Here is a 21685-nt window from a genome sequence, read left to right as displayed (position 1 = left end):
TTTTAATCATGCAGAGGGATCTCTTAAATCTAGTAGTTACCAGGGATGTGTATTTAAGGAAATTGAGAGAGAGAGAGAGACATTCATGAAGCTGCTGTGATGTCATGTAGGTCATGTGAGGAGTCCCACAATGCAAGACTCACATAGAGCTCTTCTGTGGTATCCTGTTACAGCCTGCTGCTGTAATGCGGATGTCTTCTAGCCACTACCCTTTCTCTCTTTGGCAAAAACATACCACTGCCCCTAGCGTATTGCATTGATTGAGAATTGACCACACGTATTCGAGCAAGAAATCGAGGGAAACACACAAATCTCATATCGAGCGGCTAGCCAAAACTAGTTTAGCATTGCAGCTCTGGTCACAAGACATCACCAGCTCCAGTACATTCTTCTCATAGTGGGGACTAGGGTTGGGTACCGTTCACATTTGAACCAGTACCAGTACCTGGGAATTGATACCGGTACCTGGGAATTGATACCGGTACCTGGGAATTGATACGGTACCCGACGGTACCTTTTTTCGGTACTTTACTCTCTCTGTAATAACAAAGATGTTATTTCAGTTGTAAAACTATATATATAAGTTTTACAACTTTAAAACTAAAACCCCTCCCTACCTCCCTCTCCAAAACGGTTCCTACAACAATTATTTTATGTTGCATGATCATGTATAAATTAGGGCTGTCAGTTTATCGCGTTAATTCGATTAATTAATTACACAGCAAATTATCGCGTTATGAAAATTAACTCAAAATTAATTAAAAAAAAAAACGTTTTTTTTTTTTTTTTTTTTTTAATATATAATTTTTTTTGTATCTCATTCATTCCATAAGAATGTAGAATACACATTTACAGACTTTTTTTTAATATGGTCCATTTGCATGTTCTTGGTATCTGATTCTAGGGACATCTATGATTCTCAGGGAATGTATTCCCAGTGTCAGAAATACTGTGGGCTAGATCCACAAAGAATGGATTGCACGGTGCAAGGTGCACCCTTACTTACAATTCATTATGAATTGAAAATGGGGGACCCTGATGTAAACAAGACAAAAGTCTTTCTCTGGTCTGCATCCCCTTAACAATTGTGTGTATTGAGCCGTATTGTATTCCATTCTGCAATCTGTTAATAACATTTTCATTCAATCAATCAATCTGCACGGTGATTGATTGAATGAAAAATTTATTTTGAGTCAATTGTAATGAACCAAATGAGAATATCAATACATTTTTTTTTATCTTTGACTGTGAATAACACCATGCTCAAATTGACCAGACCTGAAAAATCTAAGCAAATTAATAGATGGAAGATGATTAAACGGAAGGTTTTGTAGATACAGTACTGAATTCTGCCATCTGGACACATGCAATTTGAAATATGATTATAGAATATAGAATATCAGGCATAAAATGGTTATGCGATTAAAATGCGATTAATTAGATTAATTAATTACAAATCCTGTAATTAATTAGATTAATTTTTTTAATCGCCTGACAGCACTAGTATAAATGTATTATGTATTATTATTTTTTAAGTTTAAATATCAACATTATCTGGCCATCCTCAGTAAATACTATCAAACTCCTCTGACCTTATCTGGTCTTTCCAAAGACCAGAGGTGGGACGGACGGGCGCGTGCACGCGCACACACCCACACAAAAGGGGGATAATGGCTTATAGCAGACTTAATGATTTTAGAATATTTCAGCTAATGAAGTTAAATGTTTATTAACATCAACTATCTAGTTTACTTTTATAGTGTAATGTTTGGCTACTTGAGAGAGAGAGAGAGAGAGAGAGAGAGACCCCCCACCACGATCTGAGCATACAGGAATGGCGAGGATGCAAAGCATGTTCGACACATTGGACCCGTTGCTTACAGAGTTTTCACTGCACGTAGAGTGCGATTCGCGAGAGGAGTTGTCACAGGGCTGTCGAACGCAGGTCTGAAGAGCTAGATGCCATAGCTTCTAAAATTGAAGGTGCACGCTGGTCTGTGTCTATTATGAAATGACAATAGCTTGTCATTGAAGGTCCGCGCTGGTCTGTGTCTATTATGAAATGCCAATTGCGTGTCATTGGAAGGTCCGCGCTGGTCTGTGTCTATTATGAAATTACAATTGTGCGTCATTGAAGATCCGCGCTGGTCTGTGTCTATTATGAAATGACAATTGCGTGTCATTGGAAGGTCCGCGCTGTTCTGTGTCTATTATGAAATGACAATTGCGCGTCATTGAAGGTAAAAGTACATACAAGTACTGAGTTCGGTACCCAACCCTAGTGGGGACTTCTGATTATTTAGTATTACAAATGTGGCTCTTAAAAGTTAGGCTAGTTAACAAAACATATAACCCTCCTGTAAAACATCACTTTACCATCTCACCCCAAATGCAGTTTAAAGGACAAAATGACTGGTAAACGGGAAAGGAAAACACTGTCCATTGAAAAACAAGGAAAGGAACCGGAGTTTATTTTTGTCAAAATGACGACAACAATGAAGGTTACCTGGTCATGGTGGAGAGCTGGCTGACTCCCTGGTCTGTGACGTGTGTGTAGTCGGTCAGGTCCAGTTCTGTGAGCAGGGACAGTTTGCAGAGGAAGGAGAGGCCACTGTCTGTCACAGAGTGACGCCCAGGTAGGGTCAGCTGAGTCAGCCTGAGACCTGAGGGACAGAAAACATCATCTACTACTGCTATTCTACTTATACATCGATGGATTCATCATCTACTACTGCTATTCTACTTATACAACTATGGATTCATCATCTACTACTGGTATTCTACTTATACATCGATGGATTCATCATCTACTACTGCTATTCTACTTATACAACTATGGATTCATCATCTACTACTGGTATTCTACTTATACACCGATGGATTCATCATCTACTACTGCTATTCTACTTATACATCGATGGATTCATCATCTACTACTGGTATTCTACATATACAACTATGGATTCATCATCTACTACTGGTATTCTACTTATACACCTATGGATTCATCATCTACTACTGGTATTCTACTTATACAACCATGGATTCATCATCTACTACTGGTATTCTACTTATACAACTATGGATTCATCATCTACTACTGGTATTCTACATATACAACTATGGATTCATCATCATCTCCTACTGCTATTCTACACACACACACCTGAGATGATCTGTAGGGCGTGGTTCCCGTCCTCTACAGGGATCCCTGCCACGCTCAGAGCAGAGAGGGTAGGGTGGTTGGCCAGGTGCTCCAGGGAGCCCTCCTTTACACCTGTCCCGTCCAGATAGAGGGTCTGCAGACTAGTCAGCTGAGCCAGGGCTGACACATCTCTCACCTGTGCAGAGAGCAGTGGGCAGAGAGTAGGTGAAGACTGCAAAACTGCACTGAAATTGCTGCCATTGTTCGTTAATGACCAACAGTTTTATTAGAAGGAAGACACAAATTACACTGTATACAGTCTCCACTGTTACCTCGCTGTTAGGAGGATGATTGTTGATGCAGTTTTTTGTCAGTTTTAGACTATGAGAGAACAAAGCGGGGCTCGCAACTCACTTTTGATGCTCCAAGGTGTTTTAATTGACAAATAATAGCAGCAGATACAGCATTTCGACCCTCTGGTCTTTTTCAAGTTTTAGACTATGGCAATGTAATTTATAGTCATGCTGCAGCTTCAATTGGCATGCGTGCCGATTGATGACCTCTGAGCAGGTCCTGAATTATTTTTATTATTTACCTCTGCCCTCAGATTTATCACTGGGGACAGATGAGATACTCACCATTGTGTCCTGTATGATAAGGTAGGTTGGCCTGTACCGGGCCGATCGGCTTCAGAGGTTAAGAGCATGATTTTTGATCACTGTGTGTCAACTTTGTTCTGATTTAACAGATTTTGTGTCGTTTTTATTTAAATTTCTATTGTGTTATGTGACCGTTTGTTTATTTGTCTTTTCTGTTGATTGTAAACTCGTTGTGGCTGTAAATGAGGGAAACCTCAGCTTCCTAACGAGTTGAAATAAAGGCTTGAATGAATGAATGAATCTCCTCGACGACAGTATACACTTGTGGAATTCTGGACATAATCATATCTCACAACTAAAATCTTCTCAGATGGGGTTCCCTGAGAAATTAGCTTACCGTCTTCTCCAGAGAGAGACAAGAAGATAGATGCCAGTTTCCTCGCTGTGCGTTCAAGTAGGAAGCTATCTGGCTGCACGTTAGCCTAGCTTAGCACAATGAATGGAAGCGGACAGTGCCGGTTAGCCTAGGCATTGTCCAACTAACACCTCTTCCGAAGGCTAACCGGTCATGTACGCTTCAATTCATTGTGCTAAGCTAGGCTAACGTGCAGCCAGAAAGCTTTCTACTGAACGCACAAAGAGGAAACTGGTATATATCTTCTTGTCTCTCTCTGGAGAAGACAATAAGCACATTTCCCAAAATGTTGGCGTGTTCCAATGTATTTCCAATGTACAAGTGTATCAATGTAGGGGTCCGCGACATGAAGAAGGTGGAGAGCGAACGTACCGGGGTCTGTTTGATGCTGAGCAGCCGAAGCTGTGACAGGCAGATGGGCAGAGCGGCGAGGGTGACCTCCGTCACGGCGGTCTGGTTGAGACTGAGCTGGGTGAGGCAGGAGGGAGCCGACTGGAGGTACAGGACCATCCCCACGTCGCTCACTTTGGTCTGGTCCAGAGACAGGAAGCACAGGCTCTTCAGACCTGGCAGAACCAGAGAGGAGCACACCGTGTTACCAAAGTCTGTCTGAAGAGAAGCCGCCCATCTTGATAACAGGGACTGACGAGACTAACAAGACCCGACCCCATCTCTTTAAATGGGTATTCATACACATCATTGTTTTTCTTTCATATTTGAAGGAGACGTGGTAAATTACTGACTGGTAAATTACTGACAACACAGAATGATTAATTTGGTCAAAAAGGATAGTTTCTTTCCAATTTTACTTTCACTTCCGCTTCTATTCATGTGCCATCCAGTAGTTTCTGTGAAAGAGTCCTTAATTACCATGGTAACCACTCACTGCGCAATTCCCAGCCTTTTGGCAGAGATCGTGATTATATAGATTATATAGACTGACTCCGATGTTTCTACACTACCCATTATATATATAGACTGTCTCTCTTGAAACTACACTACCCATTATATAGACTGACTCTGATGTTACTACACTACCCATTATATAGACCGTCTCTCATGAAACTACACTACCCATTATATAGGTTCCCATGACTTTTCCAAAAGTATGTGGGTATTTCAGAATTTGCCAAGGCCTGGAAAACATATTTTAAAATGTTTTAACATTGATGACCCTGGGATCACTGTGTTAGACTGGCTGGACTGTGTTGATAGAAAGGCCCACCTGTGATGTGTTGCAGACAGGAGTCGGTCAGTTTGCTGCAAGCGGCCAGGTTGAGGTGCTGCAGTTTGACCAGGCTGGACAGGACTGAGAGGCCGACATCTGGAGACAACAACACACAGTATCACAACGTCTGGAGACAACAACACACAGTATCACAACGTCTGGAGACAACAACACACAGTATCACAACGTCTGGAGACAACAACACACAGTATCACAACGTCTGGAGACAACAACACACAGTATCACAACGTCTGGATTGATTGATTGAAAACTTTATTAACAGATTGCAGAATGGGTACAGTACAGTACAGCTCAATACATACAATTGTTAAGGGGATGCAGACCAGAGAAAGACTTTCGTCTTGTTTACATCAGGGTCCCCCATTTTCAATTCATAATGACATATATGACATACATGACATACAGATAGACAGTACTGCTACATCTATACATTTATGACATACCAGATTTGCAAATACAGTACTGTTTGTGATACGAAAAGAGTCCAGAAAAGAAGTATATACATTTGACGTAGAAACTGTACATTGGAGGAGGTTGGGTAGGTGGGGGGGGGTACTGTACATTGGAGGTGGTTGGGTGGGGGGGGGGGGAGGTTGGGTAGGAGTGGGGGGAGGTTGGGTAGGAGGGGTGGGTGGGGGACACTGTACAACTGTACAAGCAACACTGTACATTGGAATATTGACAAGACCATACTTGGTAATTTTTACTGTACATTGGAGGGGGTTGTGTTCGGACATTTACAGGGGCCGAATTGCAGTCTCCCGTAGGTGTTTTTTGAGAGTGTTTTTGAAAGTGGGTAGTGATTCACATTCCTTTACAGCTTTGGGTAGGGCGTTCCACATTGATGTGGCATAATTGCGAAACGTGTTTAGTTTAGTGGAGACAACAACACAGTATCACAACGTCTGGAGACAACAACAACACAGTATCACAACGTCTGGAGACAACAACACACAGTATCACAACGTCTGGAGACAACAACACACAGTATCACAACGTCTGGAGACAGCAACACACAGTATCACAACGTCTGGAGACAACAACACACAGTATCACAACGTCTGGAGACAACAACACACAGTATCACAGACATTAGCTAAACCCACGGCAACATTGTGTCATACTTTAAAGCCCGGATCTCTGGAGTTCAAAACAGAAAACACCACCCTACCTGTGACGAGTGGCGAGTTGACCAGGCTCAGGTGCTTTAGCGCGGTGAAGGCCCGTAACTGCCGCAGGAGCTCGTTGGTGCAGTAAGGGTAGCAGCTGAGGACAAACCTCTGCAGCGGGCAGCCGAAGAAGAGCTCCAGGGTGCGCGGACGAAGGAGCCTCTCGCGGGCCATGTGGGCGAGCAGCAGCTCCACCAGCTCAGGGGTCAGGCACGCCAGGCTGCTGCTGTACTGCATGCTGGGAGCTGGAGGCACACGGGGAGAAGCAAAGACGAGGCCGGCGGCGGGGAGTGTGAGGGAGACTTTGTGTTGGTTTGTTTGTGGTCAACTATCCAGAGCTAGTACAGTATATAAGGAACAGCATGGATCGTGCTGAGAAAAGGACTCAATCAATCAATATCAGTAGTAAGTAAGAAATAGGGCTAGGGTTCCAAAAATCTGAACTATTGCTTTAAGATCACTTCCTCTGGAACCACATGTCTCCCTCTCGACCTTTGCACTGTCTCAATAAAGAACCTTCTCTCCTGTCTCTCTCAGCCTTCCTACTGTCTCAATAAAGAACCTTCTCTCCTGTCTCTCTCTCTCAGCCTTCCTACTGTCTCAATAGGGGGCGACAGTGGCTCGGGAGGTAGAGCAGTCGGCTGGCAATCCGGGGGTTCCCGGTTCGATTCCCGCTCCTCCCGGGCAGCGTGTCGATGTGTCCTTGAGCAAGACACTTAACCCCTATTTGCTCCCCATGAGCAGGTTGGCACCTTGCATGGTTGCCTCCGCCGTCAATGTGTGAGTGAATGGGTCAAATGCGAGTAACAAATTGTAAAGCGCTTTGGATAAAAGCGCTATATAAAAAAGCTGCCATTTACCATTTACTATTCAATAAAGAACCTTCTCTCCCGTCTCCCTCTCAGCCTTCCTACCGTCTCAATAAGGAACCTTCTCTCCTGTGTCTCCCCTACTCTCCCGTCTCCCTCTCAGCCTTCCTGCCGTCTCAATAAAGAACCCGCTCTCCTGTGTCTCCCCTACTCGGTCTCTCCCTCTCAGCCTTCCTACTGTCTCAATAAAGAACCCGCTCTCCTGTGTCTCCCCTACTCTGTCTCTCTCCCTCTCAGCCTTCCTACCGTCTCAATAAAGAACCCGCTCTCCTGTGTCTCCCCTACTCTGTCTCCCTCTCAGCCTTCCTACTGTCTCAATAAAGAACCCGCTCTCCTGTGTCTCCCCTACTCTGTCTCTCTCCCTCTCAGCCTTCCTACCGTCTCAATAAAGAACCCGCTCTCCTGTGTCTCCCCTACTCTGTCTCCCTCTCAGCCTTCCTACCGTCTCAATAAAGAACCCGCTCTCCTGTGTCTCCCCTACTCGGTCTCTCTCTCAGCCTTCCTACCGTCTCAATAAGGAACCTTCTCTCCTGTGTCTCCCCTACTCGGTCTCTCTCTCAGCCTTCCTACCGTCTCAATAAGGAACCTTCTCTCCTGTGTCTCCCCTACTCGGTCTCTCTCTCAGCCTTCCTACCGTCTCAATAAGGAACCTTCTCTCCTGTGTCTCCCCTACTCGGTCTCTCTCTCAGCCTTCCTACCGTCTCAATAAGGAACCTTCTCTCCTGTGTCTCCCCTACTCGGTCTCTCCCTCTCAGCCTTCCTACCGTCTCAATAAAGAACCCGCTCTCCTGTGTCTCCCCTACTCTGTCTCCCTCTCAGCCTTCCTACCGTCTCAATAAGGAACCTTCTCTCCTGTGTCTCCCCTACTCGGTCTCTCCCTCTCAGCCTTCCTACCGTCTCAATAAAGAACCCGCTCTCCTGTGTCTCCCCTACTCGGTCTCTCCCTCTCAGCCTTCCTACTACCCCCCCCCCAAACGGTTTCTAACCTGTCATGAGGTGGACGGTGGCCCGTGTGGCCAGGACACAGAGGGACTGCACACTGGGCGTCCTGAAGGGTCTCTTCGGGGGTGACGGGTGGCCCTGCGAGGCCCGGGGCTCCTCCTGGTGCACGGCCCTCTGGAGACGCTCCACCGCAGCCAGACCTGCGGCCCGGCGGCCCTCGACCTCGGCTGGATCCTCCACTGGCGCTTCTCTGAGACACGGACACACACACACAGGGACTCATTTATCAAGCCAAGCACACACATATTTGTACGGCAAGCTTTTATAAATACACACCATTAAACTCATTTCCACTTGAAATTAGATTATGAGTATTTTACGTAAAACAGTTGGAATGCCTATTTCCACGTTTTAAGTCAATCATGCCACGGTATTTGACAGACACATTATGGAGAGATATTGATAAATCAGCATCAGTGGTCCTTTTTAAAAACATCTTTTAAAGGCCCAATCAGTGATCCAAAGGTAAACAAATGAATAGCGCCCCCCACCGTCAAGAAATAAGAACTAAGAATGGAGACATGTTTTCATTCTCTACTTGATTGGACTGAAGCTCTTGACACAAGGACTAACACTACATAACATGTAAGCGCGACTTAAAAAATAAATCGCATTCGCTGTATATTGTGGCTGTGCAGGGTTTGTTTACATTGGTAATGTTCAGATACACATAATGCACTGTCAGCAGTGTGTAATCTCCACGCTGTCTAGAGTAGCAGTGTAATCTCCACTCTGTCTAGAGTAACAGTGTAATCTCCACTCTGTCTAGAGTAACAGTGTAATCTCCACTCTGTCTAGAGTAGCAGTGTGTAATCTCCATTCTGTCTAGAGTAACTGTGTAATCTCCACTCTGTCTAGAGTAACAGTGTGTAATCTCCATTCTGTCTAGAGTAACTGTGTAATCTCCACTCTGTCTAGAGTAACAGTGTGTAATCTCCATTCTGTCTAGAGTAACTGTGTAATCTCCACTCTGTCTAGAGTAACAGTGTGTAATCTCCACTCTATAGTAGTAGTGTGTAATCTCCACTCTGTCTAGAGTAACAGTGTGTAATCTCCACTCTATAGTAGTAGTGTGTAATCTCCACTCTGTCTAGAGTAGACACTCACCTGAGTCTGTTCCCCTGCTCAGGCCACAGGTGCCTGGGAGGTGGGAAGGGGAGCCTAGGCATTCCTGTAACCATGAGCAAAGTTATTATAAAGGATGTGCCAATACTGCCATGTTAACAGAAACTGTAAATCAAACCTCGCCTATATTGTACATTTTGAGTCAAAATACTAGTTCCCCTACGGATTTAAATCCATTCGCATCGCTTTAGTCGTGGTTTAACGTGTAATAAACGGATGCTATTTTTTGCAATCCTTTCTCTCTCTCTCTATATATATATATATATATATATATATATATATATATATTAGAGCTGGGCCGTTAACGGCGTTAACGTGCTGCGTTAACGCTATACTAGTATCGCGCAATAATATAATTAACGCATTAATCTAAAAAAAAAAAAAAAAAAAAAAAATTTACATTTTTTTTCTACCTTTATTTACCCAGGGTAGGTTCGCTGAGCACAGATGTTCTTTTCCATTCACACCTGGGAGCTGCCCAGTACAACCACAGTTGACACCATTGGCCACTGAGCAACTCCACTGGAGCAGTTGATTCAAGCCATGTCACATAGTTCAAGTTCGAAATGATTCTTTCTGTTTTGCTCCTGAGAGTGTGCTAGATACTGTACTGTACTGGTAATATTATGTATTTGTGTTAACTTCTGAATAAAACAACTTATTAAACACAAGTACATCTTATTGAACATTATTTTGATATTTCACTACCAATTATCATAGCAAAACAGCTTTTTCAAACAGTCTGTAATGCATTTTGGAAACGGGAGATGGGCTCATGGTGTAATGGGCCACCTGGCCTGAGAAACATAAGGAGGAAAGAAAAAGTAAGGACTTACTTCTGGTCATTATTTGGGTAGAACACACATATTTTGAATGCCTTCGGCAGGTTTTTTTTTTTTTTTTTAGCCATTTTAATCTAGATTAATCTAGATTAAATCCAGGATTGCAGATAGATTAATCTAGATTAAAAAAATTAATCTATGCCCACCTCTAATATATATATATATATATATATATATATATATATATATATATATATATATATATATATATATATATATATTCATAATTTTTTTTAAACATTTCACACAAACAATATTAATAAGAGAGAGGGGGGGGGGCATTATCAATCAAGTAGCTTGCAGACAGGGTCCCAGTGGACATCCAGGCTCTCGTCAAGACAAGCTGCCTGTTCCAGCAAGTCCAGGTATTCAGAGAAGCAGGCTGGTTTACGCTCCTTCCAGTTTAAAATAATGAGTCTTTTGTGGATAAGCAACCAGTGTCCAGAGCCAGTTAACAGTAACTCCAACACTGTAATCTGGTATTTTGGGACATACAGGGAAATTAACATTAGAAAAAAATAAAATAAAAACATTAGGGATATTACTTCTAACCAGTGTTTTAACATTAAATAACTCTGACATTAGGGATATTACTTCTAACCAGTCTTTTAACATTTGTGCCAGATATATTGCACCTTTAATAAACATCTTTGCTGTTGTGGTGAGGTTTGGATTCTTCCAACAGCTCTGGGCTCTGTGGGCACCCTTGGCCGGCACACATCCACAGATCACTACATGTAAACCACTCAGGTCTGTGAGACAGAGTACGACTGACTGCCTGCAAGGTCACAGGGTTTGTGGGGCAAACATGTATCTATTTCTTATAATCTCACAGTGAGTTGGGACATAATGTTGGGACATTATGTTATGACAACATATTACTGGCTCAGTTAGTTCCATGCTCTCTCTCTCTCTCTTGTTATGATGGCAGCTGTGGGCATCAGTTCTGTACAACTGGCTAACTAACACAAGTTGATTTGGATAAATTATTTTTATTTTTGTAAGCCGGTCTTGCCGGCAGCCAAGAGGACACAGAACCAAGCCTCGTTTCAAGGGTGAGAGAGAGAGAGAAAGGGTGAGAGGGTGAGGGAGAGAGAGGAGGGGGTGAGAGAGAATGAGAGAGAGATGGCGAGAGAGGGGGTGAGAGGGTGAGAAAGAGAGGGTGAGAGAGTGAGAGAGAGAGAGGGTGAGAGAGTGAGAGGGTGAGAGAGAGAAAGAGGGAGTCATTGAACACAGAACATAAAGCCAAGAGGAGGAGGAGGAGCCAAGAGGAGGAGGAGGAGAAAGAGCAGGTGGTGGGATTCAGGCAGCAACAAGGCCAGGGGGTGGGAGGAAGGGTTTTGCACCAATCACAGACATGGGGGCGGGGTGGTACCGTTGAGCATAATGTCTCCTTCTTCGTCGTCGTCGTCGTCTGAGCTGGAAGCCTCTGCGGCATCACCAGGGACCAGCTTCTGGCCGTGCCCTGTTCCAACAGGAATACATTCAGCGGACTGTTCAACTGCCTGTGTAAAACTCAACTCTCTGCAATATTAACACATTCTGCGCCACGCAGTATGCCCATCTATACCAGTCTCTGCCAGTGCTGTAACCCTATGGAGTGGCTCACCTTCTTTGCAGGGCTATAACTTTTTAAATATTATAGCTATATCGACATTACTATGGCCCATTCAACATCGGGTATCTATCGTTTCCGGATGTGGGAACGTTATATTTTTCCATTCATACATTGTCGTGTTAGTACCGTCGTGAATATAAGTATGTTTTTAGAGTGTATAGCAGTAATTCCTAGAACGCGCGTTATAGGCCCAGACTCGTATTATACATAATCGATTGGCGTTTAGTTCCTATACACGCTATATTAAAAAATTCAAATGCATATTATCGCTATACATTATGCTCCATCATGCGTGAAGGAAAGGGGGGGGGGGGGGTCGTTTATGATTCCTTGATTGTCACTAGCGTCTTTCTTTAGTACGACACCATACGTTGATCGGATAGATTGCAATGAAATAAATGGACAAATCGAGCTGGAATTAACGTTAGATTCCTCTTACCTGTGGCCGATGCGTCTGGTGAAAAAAAAATCCAATTATTTGATGTCGATCTGCTATATCCATTTTCCGTTTGTATGACGCAAGCGCAATAAACGCAGAAAGTATTGATTCTTGCGTCTCGAAAGCGATCCCATGCACTCGAGTGTGTATCTTGTTCCACGTTACAAGATAGCTCTGCCGGAGCTTTCCCCCCGATGCACAGAGCGCCACATCCGGTTTAGAGTGGAGTGCAACTCGCCCGAAATCCACCAGGCGGCGATATTGAGGCGTTGAAATATCAGACAGGGTCCAGCTGCCTGGAGCCTTCCTGGATGCGTGTATATTTTCGACAACAAATGTTTGTTTCCGCATTCGAGTTTTGCGCTCTGATTGGCCAGGTCATGTGACATGCGCGCCGAATCGTGGGACGGCAAGTTCGGCGCCTATTTCCGGGTCTAACAGCCTGCAAACTACCTAACGCCTAGTTTATCACTGGTTAAGCTTAGGCGACTCTTTCGCAGTTGGTTAAGGTTAGAGTTTGGAATCAAGGCAGGCGTTCTATCGCCCTGCTCTAAGACAAACTCTAACCTTAACCAACTTCGAACGAGCGCCTAAGCTTAACCAGTGTAGAAACTTGCGGTCCCATGATTGGCGCACATGTCACATGACCTGGCCAGTCAGAGACGCGGAAACAAACATTTGTTGTCTAAAGTATTCAGGCTTCCTGGATGAATTATGAATGCCAATAGCGAATAAAGGAAATAACATCATAAAAACGAGTAAACTCGTTGTTGGCGTTATTTGATTGGCGGGCAATAACGAGTAAACTCGTTTTTGGCGCAAGATGTGTTAAGGTACTTTTGAAATCATGTATCGTTATCATTTTTAAACTGTCTGCTAACGGAACTGCACAGATTTGTGAGGAAAACACATTCAAGGTGAGGAAAGGCTATTCTGCTACCTACAACAGTGGCAGGAGAATCAAACAAGTTTCACTTTGTCACTTTGTGTTTGAATAAAACTAATCTTTAAAAAGGAACACGTCAAATGTGCTTACGGTCTTCTCCAGAGTCATACAAGAAAATAGATATATAGATAAATAAAAAAATTTTGTGTTCAGTAGAAAGCTATCCGGCTGCAAGCTAGCCTAGCTTAGTACAAATTAATGGAGGCGAATACGGACCAGCTAGCCTAGCTGTTGGCCAAAAACACCTCTCCTGGTGTATTAAGCTACAGTAGGCTAGTGGTCAGTATCCGCTCCTATTAATTTTGTGCTGAGCTAGGCTAGCTTGCAACCGGATAGCTTTCTACTGAACGCCAAATCGGTATCCATCGTCTCGTCGGGAGAAGACAGTAAGCGCATTTCCCATAATGTTGGCGTGTTCCTTTAATACATAAATCAGAAACACCTCCCAAACGGCTGGTAGAATTGACAGGCTATATTTAGCAGAATTTAACTGGTGTTAATATCCCAACCCTGAGGATTGTCGTCTAAAAAAAACATCCACTACAGTAGATGTAAAACACCTAGGACACAGTGGTGATCTTCAGTGGGATAATTACGGTGTTGTAAAGTAAAAACCTCCTACCCCAGCGGTGGGAGCGCCCCCCAGGGATCCCAACCCCAGGGATCCCAGCGAAGCCCACGGCCTCCTCCCACAGTTGGTTGGGCAGCGGAGGAGGCAGAGCGGGATCCTCCATCTCCTCCATCTCCGGGACGGGGATCTGAGGCTGAGGGGGGACCTGCCCCGCCAAGAGTCGCGCCGCCGCCGCCGCTGCCGGGCCGGACGGGTCCTGGGACGTCTCCGGGGGGGTGGTCTGGATGCAGAGGGCGGCGTTGGGCGTGAGGCCCAGGGAGCGCAGGGAGCAGGCGAGCTCCGCCTCCCCGAAGCGTTTCCGAGGGAACCCCTGGAGGAGTGAGAAGGCGGGCAGGGAGGGGTGGCGTCCGGAGATGTGCTCCATCACGCTGCGCAGGGGGGCGTCGGCGGGGAAACGCTCGCGCATGGACTCTCCGGAGGGCAGCCGGATCTGTGGGAGCAACCCGACAGAGACACTGACGTCACCACAGAGATACTGGTGTCTATGGCTTGTAGGGTAACTCACTTGGCAGCGTTAAGTGCAGTGCACACGGTTCGCTGCTAAATTAATTACCCCAGTGGGGATAATAAAGATTATTATCTTCGCTCTTCTCTACATGAGCTGAGCATGTGTCCTACAAAACATCCAAAAACTAGTGATCGGTCAATTAATCGGGTTGATATTTAAAATTTTGAGATAACCAGCATTGACAGCTCACAATTATTAAATTGTTGTATTTTATCAGGTGCAAAAAATATATATATATACATATTAGCATTAGCAATCAGCAATCAATTAAATCTTGAGCGGTGAGACACCAGTGGAGTGAGATGCTGTGGAGTGAGATGCTGTGGAGTGAGCTGCTGTGGAGTGAGCTGCTGTGGAGTGAGATGCTGTGGAGTGAGATGCTGTAGAGTGAGATGCTGTGGAGTGAGATGCTGTGGATGCTGTGGAGTGAGATGCTGTGGAGTGAGATGCTGTAGAGTGAGCTGCTGTGGAGTGAGATGCTGTGGATGCTGTGGAGTGAGATGCTGTGGAGTGAGATGCTGTAGAGTGAGCTGCTGTGGAGTGAGATGCTGTAGAGTGAGCTGCTGTGGAGTGAGCTGCTGTGGAGTGAGATGCTGTAGAGTGAGCTACTGTGGAGTGAGCTGCTGTGGAGTGAGATGCTGTGGAGTGAGATGCTGTGGAGTGAGCTGCTGTGGAGTGAGATGCTGTGGAGTGAGATGCTGTGGAGTGAGATGCTGTAGAGTGAGCTGCTGTGGAGTGAGATGCTGTGGAGTGAGATGCTGTGGAGTGAGCTGCTGTGGAGTGAGATGCTGTGGAGTGAGATGCTGTAGAGTGAGATGCTGTGGAGTGAGATGCTGTGGAGTGAGCTACTGTGGAGTGAGATGCTGTAGAGTGAGCTGCTGTGGAGTGAGCTGCTGTAGAGTGAGACACCAGTGGAGTGAGATGCTGTAGAGTGAGCTGCTGTAGAGTGAGCTGCTGTAGAGTGAGACACCAGTGGAGTGAGATGCTGTGGAGTGAGCTGCTGTAGAGTGAGCTGCTGTGGAGTGAGATGCTGTAGAGTGAGCTGCTGTGGAGTGAGCTGCTGTGGAGTGAGATGCTGTGGAGTGAGATGCTGTAGAGTGACACACCAGTGGAGTGAGATGCTGTGGAGTGAGCTGCTGTGGAGTGAGATGCTGTAGAGTGAGCTGCTGTGGAGTGAGATGCTGTGGAGTGAGATGCTGTGGAGTGAGATGCTGTGGAGTGAGATGCTGTGGAGTGAGCTGTGGGTGGAGTTTTCCTGACCTTTAAGGGGGAGCTACTCCGGGAATATGCCTCCACATATTTCTATGGTCAAAATGGACCTTCTTTCTATATACTAATAAATAACTCACTTCAGGCAGAATCACTAACAAACGCACAACAAACAGAAGCTATTTCTTGCATGACATTTGTTTACACACCAGAGTGGCTGAGTAACCTCCATAAGAGGAAGTCTACACACCATTGGTGCTTGGTGGGTGTTGATTTTGTTCCTTGTACAGAGGTCATAAGACCAGTGCCACGTTGTAGTCGAGAAGATAAAAGGTCCACACAAAAGCCAAGAATCAGGCTGAATCAGGCTGAGTTTCAGCCTGTTGCTGCCAGTAGCTGCCTGTAGTTCACCTTTGAGCTCAAAGGACTCAAAAGGTCCAAACCACTGTGGTTCAAGCGCATAACTTGAAGAAGCCCGATAAGATGGATTCTTGCATGATCTTGTGATCTTGCGAATCCAGCTGCTGTGCAATGTTAGCTACTTGAGAAGGAAAACCAACCCTCATTCTAGGTTATTTTCTATTGTAATAGTGGAAGCTATATTACTAGAACTCCCTCCATCAACCACATCACTCCTGTTCTCCACCAACTTCACTGGCTGCCTGTTAAGTCACGCACTGACTACAAGATATTACTACTCACCTTCAAGGCCCTCCATAACTTAGCCCCTCCTTATCTTACAGAACTTCTCCAGTCTTACGCTCCCTCTCGGTCACTCAGATCCTCCTCTTCCTTCCAACTTGTCACTCCCCCTTCCCGTCTGACTACCATGGGATCCAGAGCTTTCTCCCGCTGTGCCCCCCCGCCTCTACCACAAGACATCCGCGCAATAGACAACCTCCCCACCTTTGTTTGCCCATCTCAAAACACATTTGTTCATTCTGGCATAATTCACTTACATTTTACGTTTATTAGAACTGCTCCCCTATATGTAACTTTGTAATATTGTGTGTAATTGTATTTGTTTTTAACCCTGTACGGCGACCTTGGGTGCTTTGAAAGGCGCCTTCAAATAAAATGCATTATTATTATTATTATTATTATTATTATTATTATTATTATTATTATATAAGCTGCTGGTGACTTTTGGAAAACTGCCGTCCACTATGGCCAGTGGTCTAAAAAGAAAAATGTGTTTCCTACCCTCCACAAACACACTTCTATTTTCATAACCTCACCATGAGGACACAGTTATTGTCCACGTTGGTCTGGAGGGTTCCTCCGAGCCTCTGGCCTTGGCTGCTGGGAGGAGGGCAGGCCTCAGCGGGGGCGCCAGGCTGGGTCTTCCGGCTCCTCCGGTCCTCAGCGATACGCTTCAGCACTAACTCGCGCTCCTGGTGGGAGACCAGCAAACATAGAACAAGAAGCTGTTGGTTTGTTCAGAAAGACCCCTCGCTTCAGTTCAAGAGGACATACTGCAGAGAATAAGATATTTGGTTAAAGAAATAATTGACCTCTCAAGTGTCATTTGTAATGTAATTTATGTGATAGGGTTAAAGGTAGAAACTGTAATGTCGTCAAACAGACTGCCTGGAGGTCTCGGTTGCCGTTTGATTCCATTACATATTCTACCTTTAAGCGCTGGCGTGTTTGGGGCTTTCTTAAGGAAGGAGAAAAAAAGTGTCAAACTGAAATAAATTAATAAAACACTTCTTTCACACACACACACACACACACACACTTTTTTAAAACACTTTTTCTTGCAGATGCAACATATCAGGGATGTAATATTTTTTAATAACAATAATAATAACACAGGACTATAACAAAAATAACATTTAAAGAAATGTCATCAAGATGTCTGGATGTATAATTTTTTCCCCATATTCCCGTGTTTTTCGGTCCTTGTTAAGTACTGTAAAAAATAATAATAAATAGTATATAATAGTTCATAAAGAGGCAGGTTTTGCTGACCTGTTTCTTCTGTCGTCGCTCTGCCTTGACCGCCTCAGCGACACGTAGCCTTTGTTGCTCCTGGAAGTCACTCTTGTCCTGCTTGATACGAGACTCGAGCGGCAGCAGGTCTGCGGACGGCGGGGAAGACTGTGGCTGTCCCAGGACCAAGGGAGGGCACGCTGCTACAGACATACAGCAAAAACCCAAGACAATGCAAAAGAAGCTAAGTAATGAGACAAACAAAGGCTGTGAGAACGAGAAAACATTTTTACATGTGTATTTCTTTGTGCAGTCAATAATATCTACATCCATTCACCAAGTGAATCCATTGTGTGATTACATATAAATATTCTTGAAAATAATTATATAGAAAGACAAATTTATACAATATGCCGGTCTACTTAAAAGGGGAAAACCACCCAAATTAAGAATTCCAATATGTAATTTCTGTAGCGTAGGAAAGTTCAATCAATATTTGTGAACTACACTTTCCCAAAACCAGAAACCAGACTGAGACTGGTGATGTCATCAGATATAAAGTCTGGAGCTGCTCTATTGACAATGAATGGGACTGAGACTGATTCTGTGGACCCACAGAATGCCTGTTTGAGTTTTTATACCCAAATGAGATTTTGGGGGGATTTTGGAGAGTTGTTTGTGTTCAGTAATATTTTCAGATCGTCTTAGACCACAGGAATAATATGTATGAATTTTCAATTTGGCGTAATTCCCTAATGTGTAGAGATAGATTAAAAAGCAAATACAGCCATTAAAAAAAATGTTCAGATTCATCCCTCTACCTACCAATAACTCACACTCAACAGGCAGACTAACCTATCAGTGTTTCCCCATAGATAGGTTTCTTTGTGGTGGCTGGCCTCATATCAAAATAGATTTCCCAAACGTATATGATAATAATAATAAACGTTATTTGTATAGCACCTTTCATACAGAAATTGCAGCACGAAGTGCTTCACAACAGAAAAAGACAGGCATAAAATGAGCACATACATAGTGCAAACATATAACATCACAGTTTTTCACATTAGGATCTAACATCCCAATAGGCCACCTTGTTTATGGTTTGATTCAGTTTTAAAAATAGACAATAATAAAAAGAGTAAGATAGAATAGAATAAAATAGTGCAATAGTGCAGTGCAATAAAATAGTAGAATAGAATAGACATAATAGTATATGATAATAATAACACAATAATGTCTGGTGTCTCTCTCTGACCTGTGGGCGTCACACCGCTGCCAGCAGGCCCTTGGTGTGGTGTGGAAGTGCTTGGGTACCCAGCCTCCATGGGAGGGTTGAATGCAGAAAATGCTGTCTCGGCTGGCTGGGGGGGCTGCTTGACCAGCTTGTGTCGCAGATTCTGGCCTTGTACGAGCCTGCCATTAGATGAAGGAGGAACAAGAAAGACATTTGTTGAACGTCGTGGTGGTGGTTTATCTAGTGTTTTAGTTTAAACCCTTAAAAAACATTTTCTATATTGAATAATAATTTGTACAAATATCTTTTCCCCACCGAATTCTTCAATGTACTACTGAAAATGGCTTAGCAGCAACTCTACACCTTTACCTTCATTGAGAATGCAAGGATCTATGAATATGAAAGTCAATAAAAAATGATAAAAAATCACCAGTCAATATACGTTTTTCCGATATACATCCTCCCGGTTTTACTCATCCGACTGATACTGATGTATGAAAAAATACCTTATCATCGACCGACACCAATATGGTCACAAATATATCACGCATGCCTAGTGTCAAATTACCACATGTTGTGATTCTGATCTGTGACGTTTATCTTCCATTCCAAGCCATCGCACTGAAGCACGAGGGCAAAGCAACTCACCACTCGGCTGCCTCTGGCACAGAGAAATGTCCTGCCTTCACAGCGGCCTGGATCTGCTCCTCAGAGAAGCCCATCTCACGCAGGGTGCGGAAGAAATCCCCAATAGTCTGAAACACGAGATCATGCACAGATCATGACAGAAACTGCCTTGTTTACACACATACACAAGGGGTGCAGATATGAGTTGAGATTTTCAGAATGTTGGCTCAAACAATGGAACTAAAAACACAGGGTCAAAGGTCAGAATTCTTCGTTTGAGCAACGAGTAGCTGTGTAATAAAACAAAGCACATCTGTTTATATTCATGTCTAGGCCACTAGGGGCAATACATTAAACGCTACAACATTTCACACTTTACTCATCAGTACTAGGGTGTCATGAGTCCAAATGTAAAATCTGATTTCTAAAATTGCATTTGATGCATCATGTGATAAGAGCAGACTCTCTGGAACTCAGAATAGTTTTTTTTTTTCATGAGGCCAGAACCTACTAATGTAGATAATATATATTACACTTACAGTTTTTCAAGTCAATGGAACAGGCACCAGATTAACCCTAATTACCCTTTCACTACCAAAGGGTTAACCCTTTCACGGCAACAATACCCTTTGTCGTGTGGCAGTGAAAGGGTTAACCTTCTGTAGTGTGATTGTGAAATGGTTAATTACAACATACTATGTTGAATAACATTTGATAGGCTGGTCATATTGTAATGACATTTTCAGGGCTGTGGAGAATATTGAACTTGATATGGGAAAGTGTATTTCACAATATTAAATATCACAATATTAGATAAGCAAAGTAGCCCAATAAAATACAGACATTGCAAGCATTATTACTATTAGGCAATATTTAATGGCACTAGCACGCACACACACACACACAGGCTATATCAGGAAATAATTTTAAGATGACATGCTTAATTCTAAAATAGCAATGGGGCAAAGCACATTTTACCCATGAAATACCTGGAGTATTGGAAATAAAGACTAACATATGACATCACATCTTGTATGGATGGATTCGTATCCATGCAAGTGTTTTGTGCTTATTTGCTAACATAACATAAGCTTAAAATGTTCTAGCCTTTCAATGTCAACAATGAAAGTCCATTTGCCCTGCTGCAAAGTTGGCAGGATTTAACAATAACAAATTACGTTAAGTATCTCCTACAAGAGACGTGTATTCATATTAACGTTTTATAACCTAAAGCCAGTCTAAAGTGTTCAAAGTAGCCAACTGACTAGTTTGCTGCCAGTGAAGAGTGTCATGTAAACAAACAATGTTAGCATTACAGCTAACTCAGCTCAGTTAGCTAGCCTGGCGGAGGACAACAAACTAACGTCATCTAACCGTAACGTGAGCTTAATTAAGCTAAGGGGATAAAGTGGGTGTCTCTGTGCCATTTTAGTTCCAACTTACCGGAGAAGAATCCATGTCGCTGTTTGACTTGACCCAACTCCCCCTGAAACAATGATGATATTGTTACACTTGTCTTTCTATATCTCCTGAGTGTGTAGTGCTCCTTGTTAGCTCGCTAGCAGCAGGGCTACACTTCCTGTTGACGTGTGGAGTGACAGAACAGCAACAACGCATTAGCCTATCAAAAACTGCCGACAGCTGAAGGGAACGCCCACAAACAACCGCCACGTGACTGATTAGGCAGCGCTCCTCCGCTTCCAACTGCACTGTCTGTCTGTGCCGCCCACCACCACCGGTTAATTCCGATGAATTTATCGAGTAAATTAAATAGATTGCAGAGAAATACACGGTTTCAAAACTGTTGTGATTAAATTTAGCCAGCTGCCTACTTCCATCGTCTTTTGACCTCTGCGTCTCCTACATTTCAGTTGTAGTAACGGCAAACCGACAGCAGGTGTCACCCTGGCTCTGTCGTGATGTCATAGGTCGATGGTCGTGACAGTTGTCGTGGCGCAGCCTTTCTGCTGATTCTGTGGTGGTGTGACACTGACACCAGTGTGGCAATCATCAAGCACATGGACAAGTAGTAAAGCTACCACTCTGGAACGGCTATCATACCAAAATATCATCTACAGACATAGATCTTTGAAAATATTATATGTAAGTTTAGTCACCCT

At 43.9% G+C, this 21685-nt stretch overlaps 1 protein-coding gene across 2 annotated transcripts in view; it reads right to left on the bottom strand.

The window, feature by feature from the left end:
- LOC311237656 (uncharacterized protein) overlaps nt 1-21149 on the bottom strand; it is a 31208-nt gene extending 10059 nt beyond the window's left edge. The window contains exons 1-14 of one of the 2 annotated variants that reach the window (XM_084325623.1): nt 21009-21149; nt 19587-19693; nt 18960-19117; nt 17741-17904; nt 17005-17160; nt 14041-14479; nt 11791-11880; nt 9556-9619; nt 8433-8638; nt 6580-6822; nt 5385-5483; nt 4532-4725; nt 3167-3341; nt 2507-2663 (exon numbers count right to left, since the gene is read on the bottom strand). In XM_084325623.1, the coding sequence (XP_084181749.1) occupies nt 2507-2663; nt 3167-3341; nt 4532-4725; nt 5385-5483; nt 6580-6822; nt 8433-8638; nt 9556-9619; nt 11791-11880; nt 14041-14479; nt 17005-17160; nt 17741-17904; nt 18960-19117; nt 19587-19693; nt 21009-21023 (2267 nt within the window). In that variant the 5' untranslated portion in view covers nt 21024-21149. The remainder of the gene's footprint in view (nt 1-2506; nt 2664-3166; nt 3342-4531; nt 4726-5384; nt 5484-6579; nt 6823-8432; nt 8639-9555; nt 9620-11790; nt 11881-14040; nt 14480-17004; nt 17161-17740; nt 17905-18959; nt 19118-19586; nt 19694-21008) is intronic. The other variant, XM_084325624.1, reaches the window with a different exon arrangement.
- Between the last annotated feature and the right edge of the window lie 536 nt (nt 21150-21685).

This window comes from Notolepis coatsorum, assembly GCF_963971535.1.
Source record: "Notolepis coatsorum genome assembly, chromosome: 12".
Taxonomy (NCBI): domain Eukaryota; kingdom Metazoa; phylum Chordata; class Actinopteri; order Aulopiformes; family Paralepididae; genus Notolepis; species Notolepis coatsorum.
This window is presented reverse-complemented; position numbering and strand designations above follow the sequence as displayed.